We start from the raw sequence: 24,685 nt of genomic DNA on the forward strand, positions 1-24,685 counted from the left end.
GTACATGAAACCGGTGGGGAAAAAATAAAGGAAAAGTAGCGACTGCATATTGCCTTGCTGCAGGGAAAAGCTGTGATGCAAAAGGAAAGGCTTTAGGTGGTCCTCACACGTGTTAGGGCCCCAAACACATTGGCTAAAAGAGGATGGGCCCTTAGAACCCCAAATTTCATTAGTTCACCCCTTCAAGTACCTCTCTTCCCTGTAGCCGAGATGGTGTGGTAACTTTGGGGAGGTAAAAGGCTATACCATGAAGAGGTGCCCAAGCTATGAACATGATAAGCTGTGTCACTGGGATGTTCTTCCCAAATCTTCTGGCTCTACGACACATGACAAGGACAGCTTCCCCATAGATGGGCTCAGTGAATTTAATTTTAAGGATTTGCATGCACTTGGGCAGACTTGCATCTTGTCCAGTCCCATTCATTCCTATCCTACTCCAGATGGTATGTAAGTGGGTGAAGGATAACAGCTTTAGTTTTCTGAAAAGCTCTATTCTCTGAGTTCTTAACTCAGCATGAACTTAAGGCTATGAAACAAAGCCACAAAATTTTAAAAATAACTTGGTGGATAGTTTTCCATTGCCAGTTCCCAAGTTATTCCAAAATCGCTCATCTATTTTTCTAGATGTTTTATGTTACAGGGCAAGAATTCAAGCATAGTCCTGCTCTCACTTCCAGAGATACAGGAGCTTGTGTCATTGTAGCAGCAAAATCTGGATGTGTTCCTGGACTTCCTTCTGTTTGTGTTTCTCTTTGGGGCAGGGGGTGGGTGGGATGGAACCCTAACAACCTCCCCCTCAAGCTCCGGAGGTTTTGTAGCTGGAAGCTGGACCTGCAGTGACTCTTGGGGCTGAAGGTTTGATCTGGCTTGCTCCTGGAGTAGTGTACCAAGACATTAGCATGGCAGACTGTCCTCGTTAGTGCCCACGGGGCACTCTGGAGTGCTCAGTGTGCTGGTGCTATAGTGGTGCTACAATGTTGTTACAGTTTTGATTTTAAAGAGGGCTAGCTGGAAATGTGTTCTCTGTGTCATGTTCTGTGCTGGTCCTCTGCTCTCAGTTGCTTTTCCTGGTACGGACAGACTGAAGGCAGAGGTGTGATGTCTTCTCTGCTGGTGCTGGAGGGGTGACGGTCTGCAGAACTCTTGAGGTTTTGCCAGAAGAAATCCGGTTGTGCCCGTTGAGCTCTGAGTGGCTGTTCTGTCATCTTTCAAGTCTTCAAGGGAGAAGCAAAGGGTCAGGTAGAGGGAGGGGAGCCTTCTTCCACGGCTGCACCGAGCCACCACCAGTGTCCAGCAGACCATGTCCAAACGCCTCTTCCTGAGCAGGGTTAGAAGCTCACGGCCAAGTGTTGGGTCTCTTTGCAGCTCTGAAGGCAATGAGCTGGCCAGCAGGAATGCAAGCAGAGCCCAGAGTTTGCCTTTTGTGGATGCTGTGGTTGAAAGGAATTGACTCTTGATATTTGAGATAAGGCTGTGTTTTTTCCTACTCTGCTAGTAGTTTAAAATTTACTCTGGCACAGACAGGTGACTCCTGGTACACAGCAATAACACACCAAAGGAATGGGTCAGGTTCTTCTGCAGAAGGGGTAAGAGAAAAGAGGGGGGGATAGGAGGCGTTGCCTCAACTTCATTTCTCCTCCATTGTGGCATCAAATATATTAAACAGGAAATTAGGTCCTTCTTGTAAAGGGGTGGGGGAAGAGAATCAAAGCAACCCAGCAGTACAGTTCATTCAGCTGTGGCTGCATTTTTCATTAGATCCTCTGAAATGGGTCACTGGGTGGTCATACCGTATTATTATTGTGCATACAGTGTGACATTCAATGTGCGTACAGTGTGACACTGCAAGTAAACAGGGAAAAAGCAAGGGAGGGGATTAACTCATTTCTCACCATCCTTCAGGGAATGGTGGTGGTACGAGGGATGAGCTGAGAGTACCAGAAGTCTCATGAATTCTGCTGTTGATGGTGGGTGGATGGGTGGCAGCATTGTCCTTAAAACTAAGGCTGGCTTTAAAGCTCCCTTTACATGCTGGTTTGTAGGTGGGGTTAGATGGTCCGTTAACTTTGTCTTACTCTCAGATTTGGGCAGATTGAGAGGTTTGGATGAGTTCTGATTCTTCTCCAAAGCATCTGTTGAAGACCACAGATGATCTTATAAAGGGGGAAAGGACAGTGTTGTCAGGCATCACTCATCAGAGTTACCAAGATAGCTCAGCAAAAAGGCATCTGAAATGAGGAAGAAATTCCTCCTGTGGCTGCATTGTTTTGTCGTTACTGTACAGCCTTTCTCAAAGCTCCTCTTCAGCCGGCAGGCACAGACTCCTGCGAGCTGGCACGGCTGGGCCGGGCACGGACCCACGGCCTGACCCGATCCAGCAAAATCCTTTGCAGTAGTTGCCTGGGAAGCCAGTTCGAGGAAGATACGGAGTGATAAGGAGGAATAGAGCTCTCTTCTTTAGGCCACTGAGGAACAATTTATTCCTTTTATCGCCTTTTCTTTTTCTATTTTAATTTTAAATGTTTCTATTTGTTTTGGGCTGGAGACTCCAGATAGTGGGTGCTGCTGAAGGAGCGAGTCTTTCAACTGCTGTCCAGCTGGCTAGGGCTCAGAGTCAGAGGAAGCTTTAGAAGAGCAAACTGTCTCCTTTGAAGGGCAGGACATGTCGCCTGCCTGCCCTGGTACTGCCAGCCTCCACCTGTGAGCTAGGGGACACTCCACACTGTGCCTGGGGACAGCTGAGCCTGCTGTGACAGCTCGGCAAGGGACCAGCTGAAGGTCTTTGAGGGTGTTACAACCCTTAAGAAAGCTGCTCCTGGAACAGGCTGATGTGAGCTGTTTGTAATGGATTTTGCGGGATAAGGGATTACTTCGGTAACCTAAAATCCTGAGAACTGGGGCCAGGATGTTGTCCTGGCCCCGAATTCTTGACTTCGCCAGTTCCTCTTGGCTCTGCCAAAGAGCAGGTGAGCTGTCTGAAATAAGATGCACTTTGGTGGTTCTCAGAACTAGGCTAGCTTTCAGAGAAAAACATCTTGATTTTGGTACCTGTGAAATGCGGTGCCAAGGTTGCCTTTGTTGAATTTGAAAGCGGAATGTACCAGGGAGCTTTTGTAATTCTGAGCACTCTGTTCCCAAAAGAGTTGTGGTACTCAGGGTCTGCTCAGACCAAACCTGGACACGTTCTCTTGGTCATGGGGCACGCATATTATTGTGCCACACTTGCATCAAAAGCTCAGTGTGTCTGTCTGAAAATACTGGATTTCCATCCCTCCTCTGCCATTTTGAACTTTTTCTCTTGAAGTAGGAGACTGTCAAGAATCTAAAAATCTGCCAGTGCAAAAGAATGTTTAACGTCTCGCCCGTCGGCTGGGTGAACACTTAATCATGACATTAACTTTTAACCTTGATTTTTCTTGTAATTTTTGCAGGCTATGGCTGATTTCAGTGAAATAGTAAAAGGTAGTCCCAACTTGAGTATAATGAAAGCTATTTAATGAAGCTAAAGATGCTTAAAAAGATTTTGTGGGAGTTCCTCATACTTCAGCATCCATTTTGCAGACTGCAAATCCTGCTTGTCTAGGCTCGGTCATTGGAAGAACAGCGCAGCTCCACAGGTCCCACACAAATGGCCTTGCCTTCCTCCCCACTTCCTCCCTTCTGAATATTAATATAATGGATTGTCATGCATTTAAATAAGAATGGGGAAAGCTGCCCCTTTGTTTAAAAGTAAAAATACTTGTTGCAGGTGACCTCATGAAACCTCCATTTGTGGTTTTATTCCCTATGGTTTCTGCTGGGCTGTACGTCTGCAGCAATGGACCATCGGCAGTAGGGGCCCTTTGTTAGGACAAGCTCTCCGGGAGAGGCATTCCGGCAGAAGTTAAATCATTTTTGTACCAGAATAACTAATGCACTTCTAAAGTGAATTTGTAATTCTGGAATAAAATCACTTTTATCCCACAGTAAGGTGTCTCCGGAGAGCTATTACATTTTCTTATATAAACAAACTTTTAAACTACTCTGCCACTGATCTCCTGTTTCTTCTTCTGTTGTTTCCTCACTGAACCACCCCCCCTGGCATTTTCAAATGTCAACTGAAAACTCTTCCTTTCCCTTGGTTATTATGTTGTTTCATTTTACAAAGCATATTGCCCACTGTTAGAGAGTACAGTTTGTAAGGCGCTTGATACAAAAGCTGGAATTGTGGTTTTTTTAAATCCTATTGCCTTTTTTTCTGTCATGGCTAAGATTCTGGTAGAGTTACAGGAGCTCAAGGGAGTAGGTTAAACAAGCCAATAAATAAAATGTTATAGCATGAAGTGGCTACAACGTTCTTTTCAGTGTGTTCTTCCCTTGTGGAAAACGTTGGTGGGGCTACTGCTAACAGGTATTTAGGGTAAAATAAGACTAAGCAGCACACCTTTTTTTCCTGCAAGGCATATGAAACTGAACAGTACTTTACCACCGTACAGCCCCGGGGACTGGGGGCGAGTGCCGTCTGGGCTGTGCTTGTGTGCCCTTCGAAGCCTGTGTGCCCAGGTGGTTTCCAAAAAGTTGGAGATGCTGCAGTGCTTTTCTAGAACACAGAGGGGAGGATGTACTTCTGTCTTTCTGGCCCCAAATGCTTGGTGGTTTTTCATATTTAGCTGATTGAACATTATTAATAGCTTTTAACTTTAGTATTAAGGTCTTATTGGAGGGACAGGTATGCTGCAGGGCCTGAAAGCATGTCTCTGAGGCATTTAATTTGATTGCAATTACATTATTGTCCTCAGAAGATCATTTACAACAGAGAAGGAAGAAAGACTTGTATGTCATGGAGGTTTTGTGCCTTATATGTCTTATTAAAAACTATTTGACCTATGCAGGACTTTAATCACAGTCTTCTGTGTGCTAGTGAATGAACTGGTGACTGGTTCAGGCTGAAGTCCGTTAAATGCTGAAGGGCTGATCAGATGCAAAGGGCTGTGTTTTCACTCTCCAGGAGGGCATTAGTAGCCATTAAATGGACTTCTTCCCTACTTTCTTTCCTTTTATATTCTACAGCTTTGATTTTTCAGTCTAAAGCACTGGGGGTTTTGTCTAGTGTCATCCTATTTGGTAAAGGTTAGAGACAGATCTCTTCTCAGTTTCTTATTCCAGCTTGTAAAACAGCCAGTGTGTGAATTGTGGCTAGATTTGTCAAAACATCATTCCCATTTTCAAGTGTACTGGTTTGTGACCCTCTTATGACGAGGGCACAGCACTTCCAGAGAGAGTCATTTTATGACGAGGAGAGCCCTAGTCTGACGCACAACATACAGATGGAAGAATCACCCTTTGAGCTTCCAGCAGACCAGAGACAGATCAAGGGTGAATTAATGTATCCACACGGGTGCATTTGAGCTAACGCATGTTTTATTAAGTAGCATGGCTAATTCAGTAAGACCTTTTTGACTGCCTCCAAGCAAGCTCTGAAAGACCAGGAGCTGTGCATGTAGGCAATAGGAACTTGTGTGCCTGGGGTTTCATCAGTATGCTTGGTTTGCTTGGGAAGTTCTGAGAGACCTCATGGTGTGGGCAGGAATGGATGTGTTGGGCTTAACTGTGTGACCTTGGCAAGGTCTTTCCGTCAGTCTGTATCTTGCTTTATCTGCCTGTCTGGAAGTGATACAACCTTGTGCTGAGGGATTGTAAGACTTAATTGATATCAGCTTTACAGATATTAAAGTTTGAAGCACAAGCAAAAATTAATGCTGTGCCTGAATCCAGTGTACAATTTTGTGTATTTTAAAAAATAATATCTAGACTTCTAGATGAATTGCATTAACTTGATGCATATGCTAAATTGGAGTCACTTGAAGTTTGCTAGGGGCTTTGCAAATAACCCACTTACTGAGAACCCTTTTTGCAACCTGGCTTTATTTTTCTAGCTCTCCAAAATATCCCAATGACAACAACAACAAGAAAACTTAGAATATCTTATTCCTTTATCTGGCCCTGGCCTTGGCAATAAACCTCAGGAATTTCTTTGTTATTGTGGATTGCAGCCTTGCATCCCTTTTACTCTGAACTGCCCTCCCTCTTTCCCCAGAAAGAAAAGATTATCTCTAGAAACGTAAACCAAAAGTTGAAGGATCTCAGGGGGTCATCCTTCCTGTCGAGGAAGCTGCTTTTTGGCACTTCCTACTTGCATAGAAGAGAGAGAGCATATCGGTTTCAAAGAATGCTGTGAGCAGCCGTGAGCAGTTGATATGACATATTAATGAAAACAAAGATTAATACCATGTGACACTTGCCTTGCAGTACAACTGGGAACTAATGAGGCTAATGAGAACCATATTTTTGTTTGAGAGATTAAAATTTAATCATCGCTGATGTCAGAAATGAATAATTTAGCATTTCCCCCTGCAGCATGTGTAAGGTTTCCCTTCCCTGCCCTAGGCTGGCTTTTGGTTTAGCAGCAGTCCTTGAGAGGGGCTAGCCCCATGCCACCTACTCGCCTGGCATGGCTGGGAAGGAGGAGGGTGATGCCATAGCTGGCTGGCCTTCCCTAGCCCCCGAGACCTGTAAATGTGCTCTGCAGTGTGAGGTTATTTGTCTTGGTTGAGGCAGTTGAGTTAAATACAGGTGTCAGTGGGTGGTATGCCATTAATTTAGGCTGATTTTTTTAAAGGGGCAAATAGAAGCAAAGAACACAGTTTCTTGTAGGATGCACAGGGAGCCTTGAGTGTGCTCCTGCCCCATCTGCTCCAAAAAACGTGCATAAGACTGTAAGCGTGGAGAGGTCTGAAAAGGCAGGCAGAGATGAACCTGACTGAAGAAGCCAGGTCCAGCTATGTTGTACGTTTCAGAAGATCTGTGTGAGCTGGTGGTAGAAGAAGAGCTCCCAAAAGCTGTAAGGGCTGCCAAGGGATGCTTCGGTGGTGTCTCAGGATGCCCCGGCTCTGGTTGTTGCCTGCTTCTGTGAATACATTCCTGGAGAAGAGCTGACCCACGGCAAGTCTACTTGCCATTGAAACGCGATACGAAAAACAGGAGAAGGGGCTTTGGTAAAATGGTGTGCGGGGGTTTCTCGAGCAGCTGCAGCACAGAGATGGCAGCGTTACTGCTGGGGCTATTGATTCTGTAGCAAGTAATGCCGCTGAGATTAGTGTCATCTGAATAATGTGAATGCTTGTAGAAACGTAAATAAGTTTTAAAAGAGGGAAGTTAAAGAGGAGTTTAAATGTTCTACATTGGCTGCTTGCATGTATTGTTTTGACTTACTGTAATTACTGGCTTTGCCTTACTTAACAGTAGCATCTTTGGAGGATTTTTTTTGTTTTTAATCTGCTGTAAGATATCCAGAGGCCTATAAAAATTAATTCACCATATGTAGGAGAGGTGATGTCTTTGTCTACAGTAGAAACCAGCATTGTGCCGAGGGTCCCCTTAAGGTGTGTGCAGGGGCTGTAGCGTTACGTCCATACCGCAGTGGGTGTTGGGATGCTGGCTGCTGCTCCCATGACCATCGCATTGCTGGCCAGCACTCCTCCTGCCCCAGCACATGTTCCGACTGTTAAATATGCACTGTGGAATTGCCCTCTGACTCCTGGTTCATAACCTTTTATCACATTAATCCCGGTAATCGATTCTGTCTAAATATCGGGACTGGTACCTGTACATAGTATCAGGAAAGCACAGAAAGGCATTGGGGTGTGTCTGCTACTTTGCAGAAAGCCTGACAAAATGACCTAACGTCGTAGAGCATAATGCTTTGATAGCACAGCAGAAGGCACGTAGCGATATTCTTTCACCTCCTTCCTGCTTCCCCTAATTTGGTTTCACAGGAACACCATGTTAAAACGTCAGTGGCAACTGGAATGGGATATGGGTGAAGCTGTTGCACAGGGAGCTGTGTATACAGATGAGGAACACCACACCTTTTCCTGAGCACAGTCTCTACCTTCCAATCATTTCTGCAGATCACAGCCAATAAGCAAATAAGAGCAAAGTAATTATCAGAAGGTGATGTGGTTGGTGCCGTGGCTACGCAGTGACTGATGTACCACAGGGCTTTGCCAGAGACAAAGACAAATATTTTTTTAATTGCTTATTATCTGGCACATCTAATTGCCAGCTGTAGCCAGCATGTAGACTTGGGTATTGATTCCACAGCTGAAAGATTTAGGAAAAGAAAGAATAATGGCTTTTTCATGATTTTTTTGTTTTGTTTGTTTTTAAACTGTAACTTGCCAAATAGCTTCATGCACCCAGTCTGGTCCAGCACATGTTCATGTTATTGTACTCATCTAACTTCTCAAGCAGCTGTGGTTGGAAAGAACGTTAATACAGTGATTGGTAGAGCTGAAAAGCAATCAGGGCTTAGGGAAGGGTCCAAGCCGTGGTGGGATCTGTGTTTACTAACTTCCCTAAGGGTCTTAATCCCAAAATTTATTCTTGAGAACAGTGTTTGCTAGCAGTGATGTGCCGGCTCATCTCCGGGCTGGGCTTACTGCACAACCAGAGTTGTTTGCAGGGCTGAGCCGTGTTACTGGAGAAATGTTCCAGGTCTGTCTGGGTGAACAGCAGCTGGAGAAGGGGGGGCAAGTGGCTGCAAAAATAAGCGGGCTCTCTTGGGCAAAGGGTCTGGGGTAGAAAGTACGTGGAAACTTGCATTAGGGTAACTCATGTCTTTATGCACTTAGGGGAGAGGAAGTGATTGTGCTCTCACTGAAACCTGCAGCCTTGCTGCAGACCTCTTCATTTCATGGAGAATCGCACTGAGTCTGCAAAGTGGTTGGCAGTGGGGAGCCAGCCTTTGGAGAGAGATTAATTCATGCAATTAATGTATTTAAAAAAAATAAATCAAGGAATGGAATTACTGCAGTGCCATTTTCCTGGAATTTTACCTGCCAGCATGCTGGCAGCAGAAATAGAAAACCTTTCTGCTGCTGGTCCTGAAAAAGCAGGATCGCAGTACTCGTTTTGGGCTGCCTTGCTGTGCGTGCCCGCCTGCCGAAATGCTGTAGTGGGACTGACCTCTTGTTCTAGAGCTTGAATGTCTCCAAGCTGATGCTGACCCCTTTATTTTCATCAGTGTCTGTTTCCACTTGCAGTGTGCATGCTTTTCAAGTTTGTTTCTCCGAGGGAAATGCGGCGGTTGCAGCAGGTCGGGCAGCCTGGCGCGGCTCCTGCTGGGCTGCGGTGGGGCAAAGCGGGGCAGGGGAGCTGCGGTGCTGCTGCCGTCGCATCCCTGCTGCTGCTGCCGTTCTCAGCAGCCAGCTTAAGGAGCAGCTCAGAGCAGGGTTACTGAGGCTGCCATTTCACCATCTGGTTTTGGCACTGGAAGGATTTCACCAAAGCAGACTTCACTTGAGTTTTGCGAATTCTGCAGTTGCATAAGCCAGGGTTTGTAATGATTTTTAGCTTTGGAAATGAGCATGGACAGAACAGTTGGTGAGTGCTGGGGCTTAGCTGGGTGATTCAAATTTGGTCTTTTAACCAAGCTTGGTTCCCTGCCTTGCAAGAGGAAAATAAAGTGGTGCTTCGATGGCTTGCTGCCTGGGAGCTGCCGCTTGCTCGGCTGCGGGCAGAGCCATGGTGCGGTGCCCGACCGCGTTGCGGCTGTGCAGGACGGGACATGGGTGTGAGCGCCCGGCGTTGCTCCAGGAGGGCGGCCGTCCCATTCCTTGTCCACTGCTTGGCTCCAGCTCTGCTCAGGCACCTTTCCCAGCACCATGTGCAAACTGTGGAGTAAGCCTTATCCTCAAGCACACTTTTTTTGTTTTGTTATCCCTGCTCCTTCCATTTAAATTGTGGATGTTGTAATTACAGAGCACAGAATCCCAGTTTTTAGAGATCTGTGACCACAATAAAGTGAATCCAGAAACCAGACGAGTGGTTTCATTTACTACCATTCTAGCTTATTTCCTCCCCCCACAACCGCTGTGCAATACTAAAGGCTTGGCAGCAACTGAAACCAGCTGTCAAAAATGTTTCTTACCCCCACGCTTTTACGTTAATGATGTTCTGAAATTAATGGTGCACTAGACTAATTCTGTCATCTCATTTTGATGGACTCTTGGTCTCTTGCAAGTGATGTTTGCCAACTGGCTGCTTTGTTTTGAAGCAGTGTGTGGAGGAAATAGATCCCCAGGTGCCAGGTACTGTACATATATATACACGTTGGAAAGATGTTTGTTTGTCCTAAATGTTCACAGCTTTAATTTAGTTGTTTGGTGAGCCACAACATATCAAGCTTTCAGGCACGTAAACCAGTAACTTTTAGGACCGTCGTGTGCAAGGCAGCAGTGAATGAGGTTTTCCACCTCTTGGAGCTGGGGAGGTGTCAGCCAGCATCTTGTGTCTTTGTCATGTTGCACTGGAAGTGGCTACAGCCCCATGCCAGGCAGAGAAGATGCACAAGCATCGGTGGTGGGGAAGAAAGTGGTAGTGAAAAGCTGAAGGAGCTGAATTTGATTAATTGAGAGAAAGGAAAGCAGGGAAAGGAGACGAAGATCTTCAGGTGCGTGAAAGCAGAAGAGAGGGTGGAAACTAGCTGTTCTCTGTATTTGCTGTCTCCACGTGGCTAGGACAAGGAGCTGTTGGTTTACGTGGTGGAAAGGAAAACACAGGTTAGACATAAGGAAAAGCCTTCTAAATGTACGCACGGAGGAACACTGGGCTGAATACCTGGAGAGGAAGGTGGAGTCTGTTACTGCTTAGACAGGTATCTGTCAGCGGTGATTCTCACAGTCAGACCTGTCTTGGGGCAGGTGGATTTTCCACGTTTGCTGTACTTCCATGATTTAGCCCTTTTGTTCTCCCCTCATACCATGCCTGGATTTACATCAGGCAGCTTATCCAGCTTTCCCTGTTACTGAAATTTTGGAAGGAAGCTCTTCGCTCTGCCAGTTGTGTGTCCATTTGATTGCGCACTCTGGTCTGAGGCTGCTACCTTCTCCTGGGGAGGTGGTCCCCTGCTTCCCGGCTGGGTACCAGAGGGAAGACCAGTTAATGTCACATTTCCATCCTTCACAGGGAAGGGATACCTCACCGTAGAGCTTCTACCTGGTTTCCATTGCAGAGAGGTGCTGCTGTGGAAACCTTGTTACAGCAGATTTTGGAGCCACATCCTGATGGGGAATAGAAAACGTATCTGTACTACCCAAATACCTTTTCCCCCATCCTAAGTTACACAGCTGGGAGATTGAGAGAGATTCATAATGGAGATGGAAGGTGACATCTGGGTTCACTTTCCATAGAGGATGTTCTCCATGGAGAACAGTGAGAGGAGCTGTTAACACCATCTGCAGATTAGGGGTGAAGCAGGGAATTACCCTGCTTGTGGAAATCAGTTTTGTTAGAAGGGCCTTGTGGTGTTTGGCACTGCTGGGGTGTGAGTGGTGGGTAGGACTGGGTTTTTTTCTCCTTTTAGATCATAAATACAGATGTATTTTCCTAGTAAGCATCGATAGATGTAAAGATAACAGTTCCTGTCTATGTTCTGGTACTATTTCTTAATAGACTATTTAGAATTTTGTTGGTTTTTACAGATTTACAAGAGGAGTCCCTGTCCCAGACAACTGTTGCATTAAATAATCTGTGTAGCTATGGGGTAGGTGAGCAGAGAAGGAATATGAATTTGTTGGGCAAGTCTGGCCAATCTGTTTCTATTTGCTCAAGGAGGAGGAAAAGCAATCATTTTGCATTTGCACACAGGAAAAAAAAAGCTGTTATACAGAAGAGGCGGTGTTTTTTGCTGCATTGGTTTGGAAGCTCCCTGTTGGTTTGCAGAGTGGTGCCCGCGCACGGTTCGGAGATGTGGGGAGCTCTTGCAGAGCTGTGTCTTCAGCCCCAGCTCAGCTTCATGCCGCCTCCACCACAGGCACTGACAGCGGGAAGTGTTTTCTTCAGGAGTGATGTCATTTAATGTAGTTTAAACTGTGTTTTGCTATCGAATTTTGCTTTCGAGGAATATACTTGAGCTAGAATTAGTCAGCATGACAATGTGGTGAAAACAATTTAATGCAAGTATCTGATGATGTTTATGATTACCAGCTGATACTTACAGTCTTTGTAAAGACTGTGATGTGAAGTTTGCCTCTGATGACAAGTCACGGCTAATTACTTTGTTTCTTCAACCAGAAAACAGAAGTGACATCACATTTTAATTTGATTTAGAAAATCTGAATGGAATATACTTTGAATCTTCAAAATTTCTGGTTTTGACAATGTGCAGATCAAAAGTTATTCTGTTGAAATTTGCCAAAAAACCCTAAACCTGCAGAATCAAATCCATGTTTTTACTTGTCGTTATCTGTCGGTAGTGTTTCATGTGCCAAGGCAGGCAGTAGGAAAAAAAATAAATTTACAAACACTTCTGTTTACTCTGTATAAGCAAGGAAGAGGACCTTGAAAAGGAAAATGGTAATTGGGTTCCAAACGTCAACCTGAAGTCTGCGGGAATTGGGTACCTGCCTGTTTGTACCTATTAAAAAAAAAAAAAAAAATCCCTGCAAGAAGCCCTGCTGCTTTTATGTATTTGGAGTGGGCCATTTGGTTTGGTTTCCTTGGCATTTGTATCGCAGGCTTCTTCAGAGAAATAAATTCACAAGTGTTTGCCTGTCATCACATGACAAGTTATGGGGCCTAGATTGATGTAATCAGCAACAGACACACGTCAGAAGACTTAATGTGGTTCAGAAGAATACAATATTTTATTAATTCCTCATTTTGTGTGTGTCTGTGTGTGTGTGTTTTAAATGAACCTCGGGGGGTTCTTAACTTCTGCCAAGAAATAAGAATAATTCCTACAAGTTTGTGTTTAACTGCACCACAACTGTGGTGGAGAATAGCAAAGTTAGGTTGCCCGTAATGACAGATATCTTTATAAAGAGCCACTTTTATTAAGAAAGTTAAAACTTATTGTGCATTTTAAAGTTATTGGTCTCTATACGTCAGTAGCCCTGGATGAAATTGTTGTTAAATATGTGGTAAAATATTTTTTAGGTTGATGGATTTTAGAACTATTCGAACTGCATGTGTATGAATATGAAATTTGCACACCTATTCAGCACATTTTCAGTAGGAGCAAATCTTTCTGAAAACTTTTAAAAGCCTAGGGCATTTTTTTGTTTTGGAGTTCTGATTTTTTTGTTTGTTTTGTTAGTGTAATACAATATGCTGCAGATACAAATAATAAAGCCCTAATTTGTGAATGAAGCCATAATGGGAGTAAACACAAGCTGTCTGTTGAAGAACAGAGTCTTAAAACTTGTTAACCTTTGGGTTTTACTTCTAATTGGAACTGATACTCTTAGAGAAAATCACTGTATTGTAGCTAAGGCTAAAGGTAATTTCAGTAAGACCAGTTAAAGAAGCAAGTTAAATGATGCACCAGATTGTGGCAAAAATTCACATGAAAATGATATAGTGAGTATCACTTTTCCTGAGATGCTGAGGGTGGATGAGCGTTAGTGCACAGCCCTGAGCTGGCAGACGGCATGGGGGCAGACTTCTCTGTGCTCAAAAGGGGGGAAAAAAACCCCAATGAATAGTTTGTCACCGAGAAGTAACTTCGCTTTTTGACAGTGTGGGTTTTGTCAGCGCAGAAGTACGCGTTAAGCTTTATGTTTTTAATACGTTCAGTTGTTGCCTTCTGCCTGGGAAGTATTTAGCGTGCTTTGGAAACCATAAATGAGTAATTTTGCAGCGGAACCTGCTTAAGCTGTGCTATCATTTAGATCGCTTGCTCAGAGGAGTTTCTCAAGCCAGAGGGATGGTGGGGAGCAGCTCTTTGTGAAGCCCAGTATCTGCTGTGATTGGGACTGTGCTGTCTCTTCTGGGTGTGCTGCTTTAGCATCTTTATTGAATGAAGGGTGGCCAATTGCTTGAAGTGCTAAATAACAGCTTCATTTGCCCAGAAATGAGGGAGTTTGCTGCTCTTGCATTTCCAGGTAGCAGCAATTTACCATTTAGTACCTTTGAGTTGCATGTTACATGGTTCAGGCATGTCCCTGTACTCCTTGACAGGTATGTTTTGAAACTCAAAATGTGTAAAGTTTGAAATAAAACTAATATGAGACATAAGTTCCTGCAATTGATCAACTGAGATTTTAATTTTTTTGCTTTTTCTTCATTTTGTTTTGCAGGTATTCCTTTGGTAAGTGAATAAAAAAGAGAAAAAATCTGCAGTAGTAATTTATTGATGCATTTGTGGGTATGTAGCTTTTACATTACTCTAGCTTGTTTTCTCTATCTTTCTCTGTCAAATGTTTAAGATTTGTTTGTCTCCGTTCTCTGCCTTCACTGAATTTCCTTCCGCTCGTATCCCTTTAAGGAAAGGAAAACTCGTTTAATTTCTGTAAATCAGGATTGAAGGAGACTTGATGGAAGGGTGGTGTAAGTACCAACAGCATCATTTGGAGGGTGACATTAAGGATAAGTCGTTAAATAAGGCTGAGGCAACCAAGTGAAGCAAGGGCTGGCTGAAGGACATCCCCTGGGAGTGAACTGGTTCCTCCCAAATTCCAGTTCCTTTTCCACTGGTGATCTGTATGAATGTCAAGAGCCTCTTACTCGTATCATCTGCTTTTCTGCTGGTTTGAGGTGCAGCTATTACTCCCTTGGGGGTCTGGAAGGTTGATTCATCCTTTGCACAGGTTGGAGGTTTTTTTCAGCATTAAGTACTGCAACCCACAGGCAGAGTCTAAATGGCAAGTTGGAAATCCTGGTAGAAAATGTTCCTCTCTGTGGGAATATTAGGAAAACTGGTAGTGTACTTCTGATTTTCTGGGAAGTGCTACCATGTCATGATGTCTTAAAGCAGACTATTTGGTCATGTCTTCTCATCCCTTCAGCCAGGTGCTCATGCTGTTGGATGGGTGGGTGGAGAAGGATGCTGTGTTGTCGTGTGGATGGCAAGGGGATTCGTATTCCCAAGTTGTCACTAGGCAGTCAGAAATTTGGCTACTCTAATAGAAGGGACAAGAATAGTTAAAGTCCGTTTGTGTCTGTGCATTATGGAGGCTTGCAAAAGGGATGACTGAGCAGGTCTCACCCTTCTCCTTCAGGGCATTGCATGTCTCCTTGTTTGCCAATGGATTGTTTTAATTAGTTGTAGGTGAACAAACTGTTCTAGTGTGTGTAGGATCTTGAGATGGTGCTTCTTCACCCAGTGGAGAAGCAGAGGAGCATGGAGAATTGTTTCCACTCTGGTGTGGTTTAGATAATACTTCCACATTGGATGTGGATATTTTAACCAGCTGGACTTCACAATGGGAATCCAGACCTTTGTTAGGTTAGTGAGGACACCCATCTTAGTTTTAACTTGAGTTACTCATCGTCTGTATGCGTTTTCCACTCTTACTGGGGGTTGTAGAAAACCTGCTTTTCGTAAGGGGTGTTTTATCTTTCTTTGGTCTTTCTTCATGTCCCAACTGGATAGCCACCCTATGAGGATTACTGAAGTCCTTTGTACGCAGTAGGGTCTCTCTCTTCCTTGTTTTTGGCTTAAGGGCTACTTCTGAATAAGATGAATGAGATGTAAATCTTGAATTAACTTTTGTTAGAATACAGGAAAACCACAATATTTTTGTTATAATATAGCTGAAACAACAACATTGTCATCCATTGCCGTAGAAGTATATTAAATATTGCTGAGCTCTGGAAGCCTTATTCTTTGGTAGCATCTACTTCAAAGCAAGATCTTAAAAAAAAAAATTAAAAAAAAAATATTCCTGGAGAGATCTTTGTAAATGCTGACTGTTTCCTATTCCCCTCCAGGAAGTGTGCTTTTTTTGATACATCTTAGGATGGATTTTGGTAGCCTCTATTAAAACTGCAGGCTGTCCGTATGAATTTTAAAGAACTCCAGAGTCTGGAAATAACAACAAGCTGTTAGGCCAAATGGGATCAACTGGTATTGCCACAGGTTTTGCTCTTTGCTCTTATTCCTGTCAGGTAACAGTTATTAAAAACACTCCTCACTTCAGGGAATGAACTGTGAAACAGCCATGCAAGAGCTTTCACAGTGCAAAGCACCGGTCGCGTTGGACTATTTATCTTTGAAAGGTGAAGAGGTGCTTCGCCATGCAAATCCTGGAGCGGGTGTCAGCCTCGGGGTTAGTGCTGTTCTGAAATTAGCCAAGCAGTAATAACTTCTCAGCTTTATTTATTGTTATTCGGGTATAAATTTGGCTTTAGACGTAGTGTGGTGGCAGTTTTACGTGGGGTCCCTCCCCGTGGATCTGCACAGCTCAGGCGTGGGAGGTTCCGTGCCGGCAAACAGGAGCTGGCCCCTTCTCCTCCCTGGTTTTGGCAGTGCAGCACTCTGGTTGCGTCCAGGGTATGCTGGATTGCTTTGGTTCTTCCTAGCTGAGCTGGGGCTGTGGAGAGTCTCAGGGATGGATGGAGGTGCTGCCTGTCCTGGGTGGAGCACACCTGCAGGGCCAGCGGCCAGGCTGCTCCTGGAGAGCTGAGATTTTGTGGCAGCTTTGTCCTCAGCCTAAATCTCCTTGAGTGCTGGTGTACCAAGGGCTTTCCTCTATGGCTCCTTCTGTTTGAGCCCCTTTCTAGGTGCCTTGGTGACCTGTGCATGCCACCACAAGCCAGCTGGCCTCGCTTAGCATCCTTGGTCCTGGCTCAGCTCCAGAAATGGCAGGTCTCCCTCTCTCTGCAGGTTGCAGCTGTGCTGGTGGGACTAGAAAGAAACCAGCAAGGTCAACTTGTTATTTTATCCTTCTTTAAAATTAAGGACATCTTTTCTCCTGGCTTAGAATGAGACCAAAGCTGCTTCAACAGATTTGTGGTGTTGACAGCTTTGCTGTTTCTGACCCTTTCTGAGCAAGGGTGTACTCTCCTAGAGCAGTAGTTCCTGATGGTGCTTCTGTATGAGATACCCCAAGGATGTGTTTTGTTTGTTGTTTTTTTTTTTCCAGTGGAAGTCTGATTTAATATAGTGATTTATAATCTCTGTTCCAACAGAGGCTTTGGAAAAGATGATGCTCTTTTACAGGCTTTCCCGTCCTCTTTCTTCGCTTCTGCCTTACTATTGTGTCAAGTAGCCTCAGATATTCAGAAGACAGTTTGATGGCCCCATGCCTGTCCTGAGATACTGGTCAAATGAGGTACCAAGTGGGGAGCTGAGCAGAGCTGCAGAAAAGCTGCAAAGATTGCATGAGTTGCAACAGATGACCACGTCTCTCTGTAGAGTAAAAATCCAGGTGTAGTGTGTGAAAATGATGTAACTGTCCGGGGAGAATCTGACTCCCCATTGTCACCTCCATAGCTGTCAGATATCTCTCGGAGCAGCAATCTGGATTCCCAGCAAGGAACATGCAGAAAAGACAGAAATGTGTCTGTTTACCTTTTGGCTATCAATGGGGTCATTAAATAGAAAGGGTTGAGAAGCAGCTGATCTTATTTGACTCTTGATGCACAAAACTGCCCTATTTGGAGCCAAAGCAAATGTTTCCTTAGGGATTGTTCCAGAGAGCCTTGCTTCTGCACTCTTTGCAGGCCAACTGTATGGCTAGAATTAGAAGCCTCTTTTAAGTCAGAGCTTTTTTTTTTCCTCTTACAGTAAACTTTCTGGCTAACTTTGGTATGGAGAGAAGACAATCACTAAAGGTTGAATTAAACTCCTAGGTTTTTTCCCCATTACCTGTAAACATGGAGTAAGCAAATAACTTAGTTCATACCCATGCCTGCCCCCGGATTCTATATTGCATCTATTATCTCAGAATTTAAGATAGTATGTTATGATTAGAAGTAGAATAAAAAGTTGAGAGCCGAGTGTATGTAATTCTCCATTACTTGTTAAATCCTCACTCTTTACTTCAATGCAAATTGTTCCAAGGAGGATTTTCTTTTAAAAGGTCTTCAGGGATCTTGAATTTTAGATGTGCATTGACATAAAATTAAATGTTAGAGTGCACAGCTGGGGTTCTGGCTTTTGCTATGCAAGATGGAGATGTTTCTCCTTTGTGAGTGCATGTTTCCAAGGAAGGGGTGAAGTTTTCACATTAGTTGCACTACACTAGTGACAGCACTGTGGTCAGGGAACGAAATGAGAGTAAGATGAAATGGCTGAGGTCAGACTTCACTAGTACAGGTCCAAAGCTTAGCTTAGAACTGTACTGAGATGGGGCTGTGTCTTGGCTGAACTGTGTGCGGAGCTAACCCGTTGATTCCTGCAGACCCATCTGCAGTATCTGCGTGGTGGGTGTGAGGTCGCACAAGCGCAAGAGGATTCGCTGGCAGAGGTTTTCTTTCTTGCGTGGCAGCACAAAAGTATCATGCTAGCGCTCGGTGGCACTTGTTACTCCAGTAGCTCGCTGGAGAGATGCCACGTGGGAGAGACACTGGCAGCAGGACGTTGGAGGATGGGTTGGTCTGTCTTATTCCCGGAGAACTTTGTACTGTTCACAGTAGGAGACCATGGAGCTGCGGCATGAGCGTCCCAGCAAGCCCCTGGGAATCGCTGCGGGGTTGAACACCCAGATGGCCATAGGCTGTTATTTATTCATCCTTCCCCCATGCTGAGATGGGAGGGACGGGGCTGCTTACCAACTGTTCCAGTTCCTAGCTAATATTGTGATCTGCTGTTCCTATTTCTTGAGTAAGAGTGGGAAACTTTTCTCTCTGTCTTATTAAATCTATTTTTCAAGCTGTCACTTAACCAGGTCTAGTGACAGAGTCGGATGTTTATGTGGCCCTGGACACTTGAACTCTGGTGTTTTCAATCACAACAGCACCTTTTGCCAGCCGTTCTGAATTAAATACTCCTCGTGACCTTTTACCCTCGCCGCTCTTAAATTCATGCTTTAAAAACAGCTTAATGAGGGGTTTACTGGCCCAATTGGAAGTTTTTATTAAAACCTATTAGTGTGCTAGAGTAGCCTGCCTGAAGGAAACGATTAGCCCAAAGCAACTAAACTTGGAGCTGGCCCCTAGCCACACCAGGTTTTCTCTAAACTGTTTCCAGACCCACGTTAACCCTAACACTGCAGCTTGCATGGTATTCATATCCTCTGCTTTAATTTATAGCTTGTCTGATTCTCTCCCCAGCCTTTCTCCATGTTCACGAAAGCATTTTGTTTTAATGTAATTAGACCTGCATTAAAGGGCAACATGCCTTCATTCAGGCCTGACTCGTTTGAGAACCTCAATTAAGTGGAATTGTTCCTCCAAAGTCCTCTGCTGATGCCACCTGAGGTGTGGAGCCCATTTGGACAAAGCCACGATGCTCCCAGGGTCCTGGTTAAGCTTCCTGTGAGGAGCGTCCCAGCACTGAGTGATGCAGCTGCATTGGTGGAACACCCCGGGGTCTGAAATGAAGCTGTGTTATCTGGAGGACACAGACCTTGGAATAATGTGTGGGAGCTGCAGGGTGGAAATCCCATCTGCCTTCTGCTGCTAACTTCCAGTTGGGTCTTAGCCTGTTTGCTCTACTTGTGGTTTATATTCAAAACTGGGCCAGTGGTTCTTGCCCATCTTAAAAACTTTACAGTGCTACTAGTGCTACTGAAGCCCTGTAGCCATCTTCTTTGTGTTCTTGTACTCACGTCTCCATGCAGCTGAGAAAAGCAGGCCAGAGCTCCTATTTCTTAAGGAAATTGCTGTAGTAAGTCCAGTGCCCCAAAAGTGCTGAGCAACTACAGTCTTTGTATGTATTCCCTCCCCATCCATGTGGCTGGCTGCTTGTCCAGGCTTCCTGCAATGTCTCCTTCTGAAACCGCGAGGTCTTTGGAGAAGGGACTTCCATTTCTTTTTTTATATGTGTGTATATAGACATTACTTATTTTTATGTTTTTGGTACAGTAGCTTGCCTCTTGGTAGACGTCTGCAACTGCTGAACTGAAGGCATGAAATAATACAGAACGTGTAAGCTGTATTTAATGTTTTGCTGGTGTTCTTTGTTGTCTGGCTGCTGAAATGTGTTAATGGTACATGCCCAAAGTAACAATACATCACCCAGGGAGTCGCTGCTGTATGCAGTGAAGGCACTCGTCGAGCTTTATGTTTTTCGTTGCTAACCTGTAATCGGGGAAGGCAAGCTGAAGAGTGAGACATGGACTCTCACTTGAAGACCTTGTTTTAGCCTGGAAAGAGGCCAGATTTCCTCCATAATAAGATTACAGATAGTAAATATCAAAATTAATAGAAAAAACCCCAGGGAATTGCCCATATACCAGCTAGACTGCTGTCTAAGTGACAAAGGTTTAAGTTCAGGGATACAGTCCGAGCATCATAAAGCAAAAACAAAGAACAAATCAAAAACCAACTGGTCCCTTGCCACACCATGCATATCCTGAGTGTCACCTCCTGTCTCTATTTTTCCTGCCGTATAGATGCACCAGCCTTGGGAGGTACCTTTTAAAAAGAATGTTTAAGGAAAAAACTGCTATTAAAGTTATTACTGTAAAGTAGTGCCTTTGATTGCGGCAATTATGCAAATGATTTTAAGGGATAAAATACTTCTTAACAAGGACTGATGTAAATGGTGGTGCTGGAATGAGCACGTAACTTCTTCAAACAAGATCTTTCCATACAAGTAATTTTCTTTTAGCCATTTGCCATGTTGCCTGGATGTCGACCTGTGTAAATGATGACCGGCCTGCGGATGTGATTTTATTTTCTCTTAATACAGGAATGTAAGTGGGTGGAATGGGAACGCTGGTCTTGCAGAAACTGGGAAACCCTTTCCCTAAGCAAATTGTTTCTCCACAGCTCTTGTGACTGACTTTTGTCCTGGCCTTAATAAAAAGGAAACAAACAAAAATGCTTTTTGCAGCCAGAGATTGTCCTCAGAAAAAGGCGAGTTGGTCTGGGTGACTAGCAAGAGTGGAGGTCTCCTTGACTAAGGCTCTCAACTTAATGTGTTGCCAGAGTTAAGTTAAATGAAATTTCCTCCAATATTAGTTTTAAAGCAGAGTTGGATCCTTGTCTCCCATAGCTTGGAAAAACATTGACCACAATTAGAAGGCAAGCATCTGTTGTTGGTGTGGCTGAGAGACTTAGCTCCTATTTCAGTCTGTGGTGCTTAAACTAAGCTTTTAGCTCCTGGTGGAGCAGAAATGCAGGGCTGCACGGTGCGTGGCATCGGTTATGGGGAGGTTTACTGTTTCAGTTCAGATAATTCACAAAAGGTGTCGATGGGCAGTCAGTGCCTTGGCTTAGGACTAAGTCAGGGATGTTCTTCCCATATTATGGATTTGTTGTTGTTGGCCCTCCTGGCAGCTGGCATGTAACAGCATAAAAGCCAAAAGTCTTTGTAAAGTCATTACAGCGAGTGGTGTGGAGGTATGGCGTGGCAGGGTGCCCACGTGTGATGTGAGTGGCGTTTGTGCTCTGCGAGGTATCTGAACTGCTGCATCCCTTTGAAAGCTCGGCATGAAAGGTATGGTGGAAATACAAACGGAGCGTGTGAGTGTTTTAATTAGTGATGTGTCTAGTATGCCTGAAAACTGGTGCTGTGGGGAAAAAGCTACCGGAATTGAAGATGTAACAGCAAAAAAAAAAAAAAAAAGTGGTCTTGAAGGTCTGGTGGCATAGATGCCATGTACGGGTCTTGGGATACAGTGGATTGCAGGGTATTTTGTTCAGCATGGGCTTCAAAAGCGGGCACAGCCTGCATGGGGATGCAGAAGCCTCTGCCTTTGCCAGCAGCAGCGACAGGCAGCCCCGTTGTTCGAGCAGCACTGGGCTCGCACGCGAGTGCTCTGTCTCTGGTGAGCACTTGGATGCTATCACACAGATCAAGCTGCGATGCCCAGTGTGGCTAGAGCAGGTGTAGTAATTTGCAATTATAATTATAGCTTCTGGTTTTGCAAATCTGTGTGCAAATAACACGGGTATTGTATCGAAAGCTTCATAACCTCCGCATTTTCTCCTGAAATGCATTTTCCCCTTCTGGGTGCTTTTCCTCCTTTATAAGGGAAGGATTTAATGTGCTTATTGCAATGGTATTAATGTCTGCTAAGGTTTTTATCCTTTTAACAAGATTCTAATGAGGGAAAATACGTGTATTTTAGACCTGGGCATCTTTGTAGAACAACAATGCAGTTTGATTAACTTCAGTTGCTCTAAGTATGTAGGAGTGCACCTCTTCCCAGATATACCTGAACAGTTTGGTACTGGCACTGAGTTCACCTGCGTGCATTATAAAGCCAGCACTTGTTCTCCTTATCTTGCATTAGCGTCTCTATCTGCTATCCTGAGCTTGCATTGGGTTTGTGTTAAGCCATTCCCTTAAACTTGTGACTTTCTGCAGTGTTCCCAGTTGCAGCTTCCTGTACAAAAGCAAAAACAAGACTAGGGTTAATAAAAGTGCCAGCTCTCTTCTTTGAAATAAAATTAAAAATCTTTATAGTAACCTTTTCGTAGAGAGGTGTATCTGAACAAAAATTGGCTCTCATCATGCTCGAATTTTTGAGGAGGATTTGACTTATGTCCAGCCATCCCAGCTTGGACTAATTGCTACTTGTTTGTATATAAAAAAGAAGGCATTTATTTTGCCAAAGAAAAATGCTTGTTCCAAACTCACTGTAGGCAAGGGGAATGCTGCCCACGACCAAAAGGCTGCCACCACTTTGGGGTTTAGCACTGCCTAATAATGCAGAGGGACAGTGCGCGGTGCGAGAGGGTAACCTGAGCACCGCAGCTGCCTCTTTGGGGGCGTTTAGGGAGGTGAGATGTAATTATCCAGTTGGAGTGTGGCCGGGAGAGGTTGATTCATTTCCCCACTCCTTCAGAAAAGCTTGTGGGAATGTTAATGATCCCAGCGATGAGATCCTCGGTTTGTGCATCGTTCTGCAAAGCGGTGCTCCACCTGCCCATCCCTGCTGTAATGCTGGCTGTGCTTGGCACCAAGGACTGGTCCAGCCGGGAGGAGGGATGGGCGAGGCTGCCATCTGCAGAGTCATCACCTGTGTCCCACAGACTGGTTTTCAAAGGGTAACCAGGCAGGTATGACCACTCTGACCTTGCCCAGGTTGTGGGTTAGCAGGAGCTTGCAGCACTTGTACTAAATGATGGGAGTTGTTACTTCTCCCTCTTTTGGTTGTTCCTATTTAATTGCACAAAAGCATGAATTTCTCTCTGCAAAACTGGAGCCAAGTCTTTCAGCAAAGCTAACCTCATAAAATAGCCATAAAAAATATTCCTGTACATACTGTACTTTGTGATTATTTTTCCCTTCTGCTCTGTTTTTAAAAACAAAATGCAGACAACTGTTTGAAATAGGATTTTGTTAAGCGTTTAGGCAATTGCGGAGGGCATCAGCTTTGTTTTATGTCCTCGCCTCATTTGTGGGTTACTGCTGGTTTTCTGCTTCTGAGTAACACAGTCTTTGTAGCTGTAGTGCTCACCTATGTGCCACCGTGTCTGAAGGATCTTGAACATGCTGCTGTGAGCTGCTGAGCAGGAATAATGACACTCTTGTTGCCCCTGCAATATTTGCGAGTTGTCACAAATGCCACGAGTCAGCATAGCCCAGGCATAGTCCACCTCCTTGTTTTTACCTTTTAGTAAGCAATCAGTTCTACTGAGGGTGTCTTGCAAGGCAGAAGGCCAACATAAAAGCATAATGCACCCCAAAAGTGGGAGATAGGTAGTAAAGGTTTTGCTGATTTTTAGTGAGAAAGACAAGTTGGGGAGAATCCACTGAAAACAATGAATTAGCTCCATGGCAGTGTTGGCTTCAGCAGGCTGACACTTCTCAGCAAGGTGCTATTTAAATTCATTGTGATATCGCCAGGCTTTTGATGGAAGGAGGATGGGAGATGGACAGAGCTGTCTTCAAGGCATGCTTCGATCAAAAGTTCAAGTCTGGCATGGGAGAACATGTTTTATTTTTATTTTTCTATTTTTCTGAAGTTAAATAAACCTTGATGTGCAGAATAACCCCTGAATAATAACAATAAACTGAAGGACATCCAAGGAACTGCTGGCATTTTTATTTTCCATTACCCACACTGTCATTTCTAACGTGCATCTGATTTATCTATGTCTGGTTAACCATTCAAATGCCCTTTTCCTGACCTGATATATATCACATAAAAGTTTTATGGCAGTAATTTATAGAGGATGATTACAGCTCTGAACGTAAAGTTTTAGAGCATCGTTCTTCTTGGGGATGGTGGGTCTTGTTGGGTGTTTCTGAGGTATATGGTAGAATTACAAATTAAAGGGTTGAGGTCTTGGGACTTGGCATCTCTGGGCACCAAAAGGAAGTCATGTATGGAGCTCTGAGGAAGGTCGATGAGAGTATGGGCTCTTTTTAAGGAATCCAGCTCTATCCCTCCTTTATTCTTGTTTTGCTCTGGGGTGTGGAAGTTTGAGTAGAAGTCCATAGATTTTTGGATGCTTTCCATCAGGAATGTTTGACGAGCAGAAATGCACTGCAGTTTGGGTCAGGTTAAATGCTCTAGATCTTCTGTCTTTTTTTAATCAGTCATAGGATTTAAAAAGCTCTTTGTCTGGAGACTCATCAGCAGACCTGTACCGTCCCCTGAATGTGTCTGTGCAAAATCCCAGCTGCTCAAACGCAGATGTGGAGGGAGCGGTAACAGCATTGCAATGCAAATGGCATTTTGGAACAAGGAAGAACACTTTAGTATTCCTGCCCATTTGTATCTGGTACTAACTTTTCTTGGCCGTGCCTTAAAAAACAGCATTAATCCATTGACGACCAATAAATTAAAGGGCTGGTTTC

General features: G+C 44.3%; 1 protein-coding gene across 3 annotated transcripts in view; it reads left to right on the plus strand.

Annotated features, from left to right (window-relative positions):
• LMF1 (lipase maturation factor 1) overlaps nt 1–24,685 on the plus strand; it is a 206,330-nt gene that overhangs the window by 11,126 nt on the left and 170,519 nt on the right. The window contains exon 3 of one of the 3 annotated variants that reach the window (XM_055806794.1): nt 14,121–14,131. The exons of 1 other annotated variant lie outside the window; for it this stretch is intronic. In XM_055806794.1, coding sequence (XP_055662769.1) covers nt 14,121–14,131 — 11 coding nt within the window. Of the gene's footprint in view, nt 1–14,120; nt 14,189–24,685 lie in introns of all 3 variants that reach the window. One more of the 3 variants, XM_055806793.1, reaches the window with a different exon arrangement.

Source organism: Falco peregrinus, chromosome 5 (genome assembly GCF_023634155.1).
Source record: "Falco peregrinus isolate bFalPer1 chromosome 5, bFalPer1.pri, whole genome shotgun sequence".
NCBI lineage: Eukaryota > Metazoa > Chordata > Aves > Falconiformes > Falconidae > Falco > Falco peregrinus.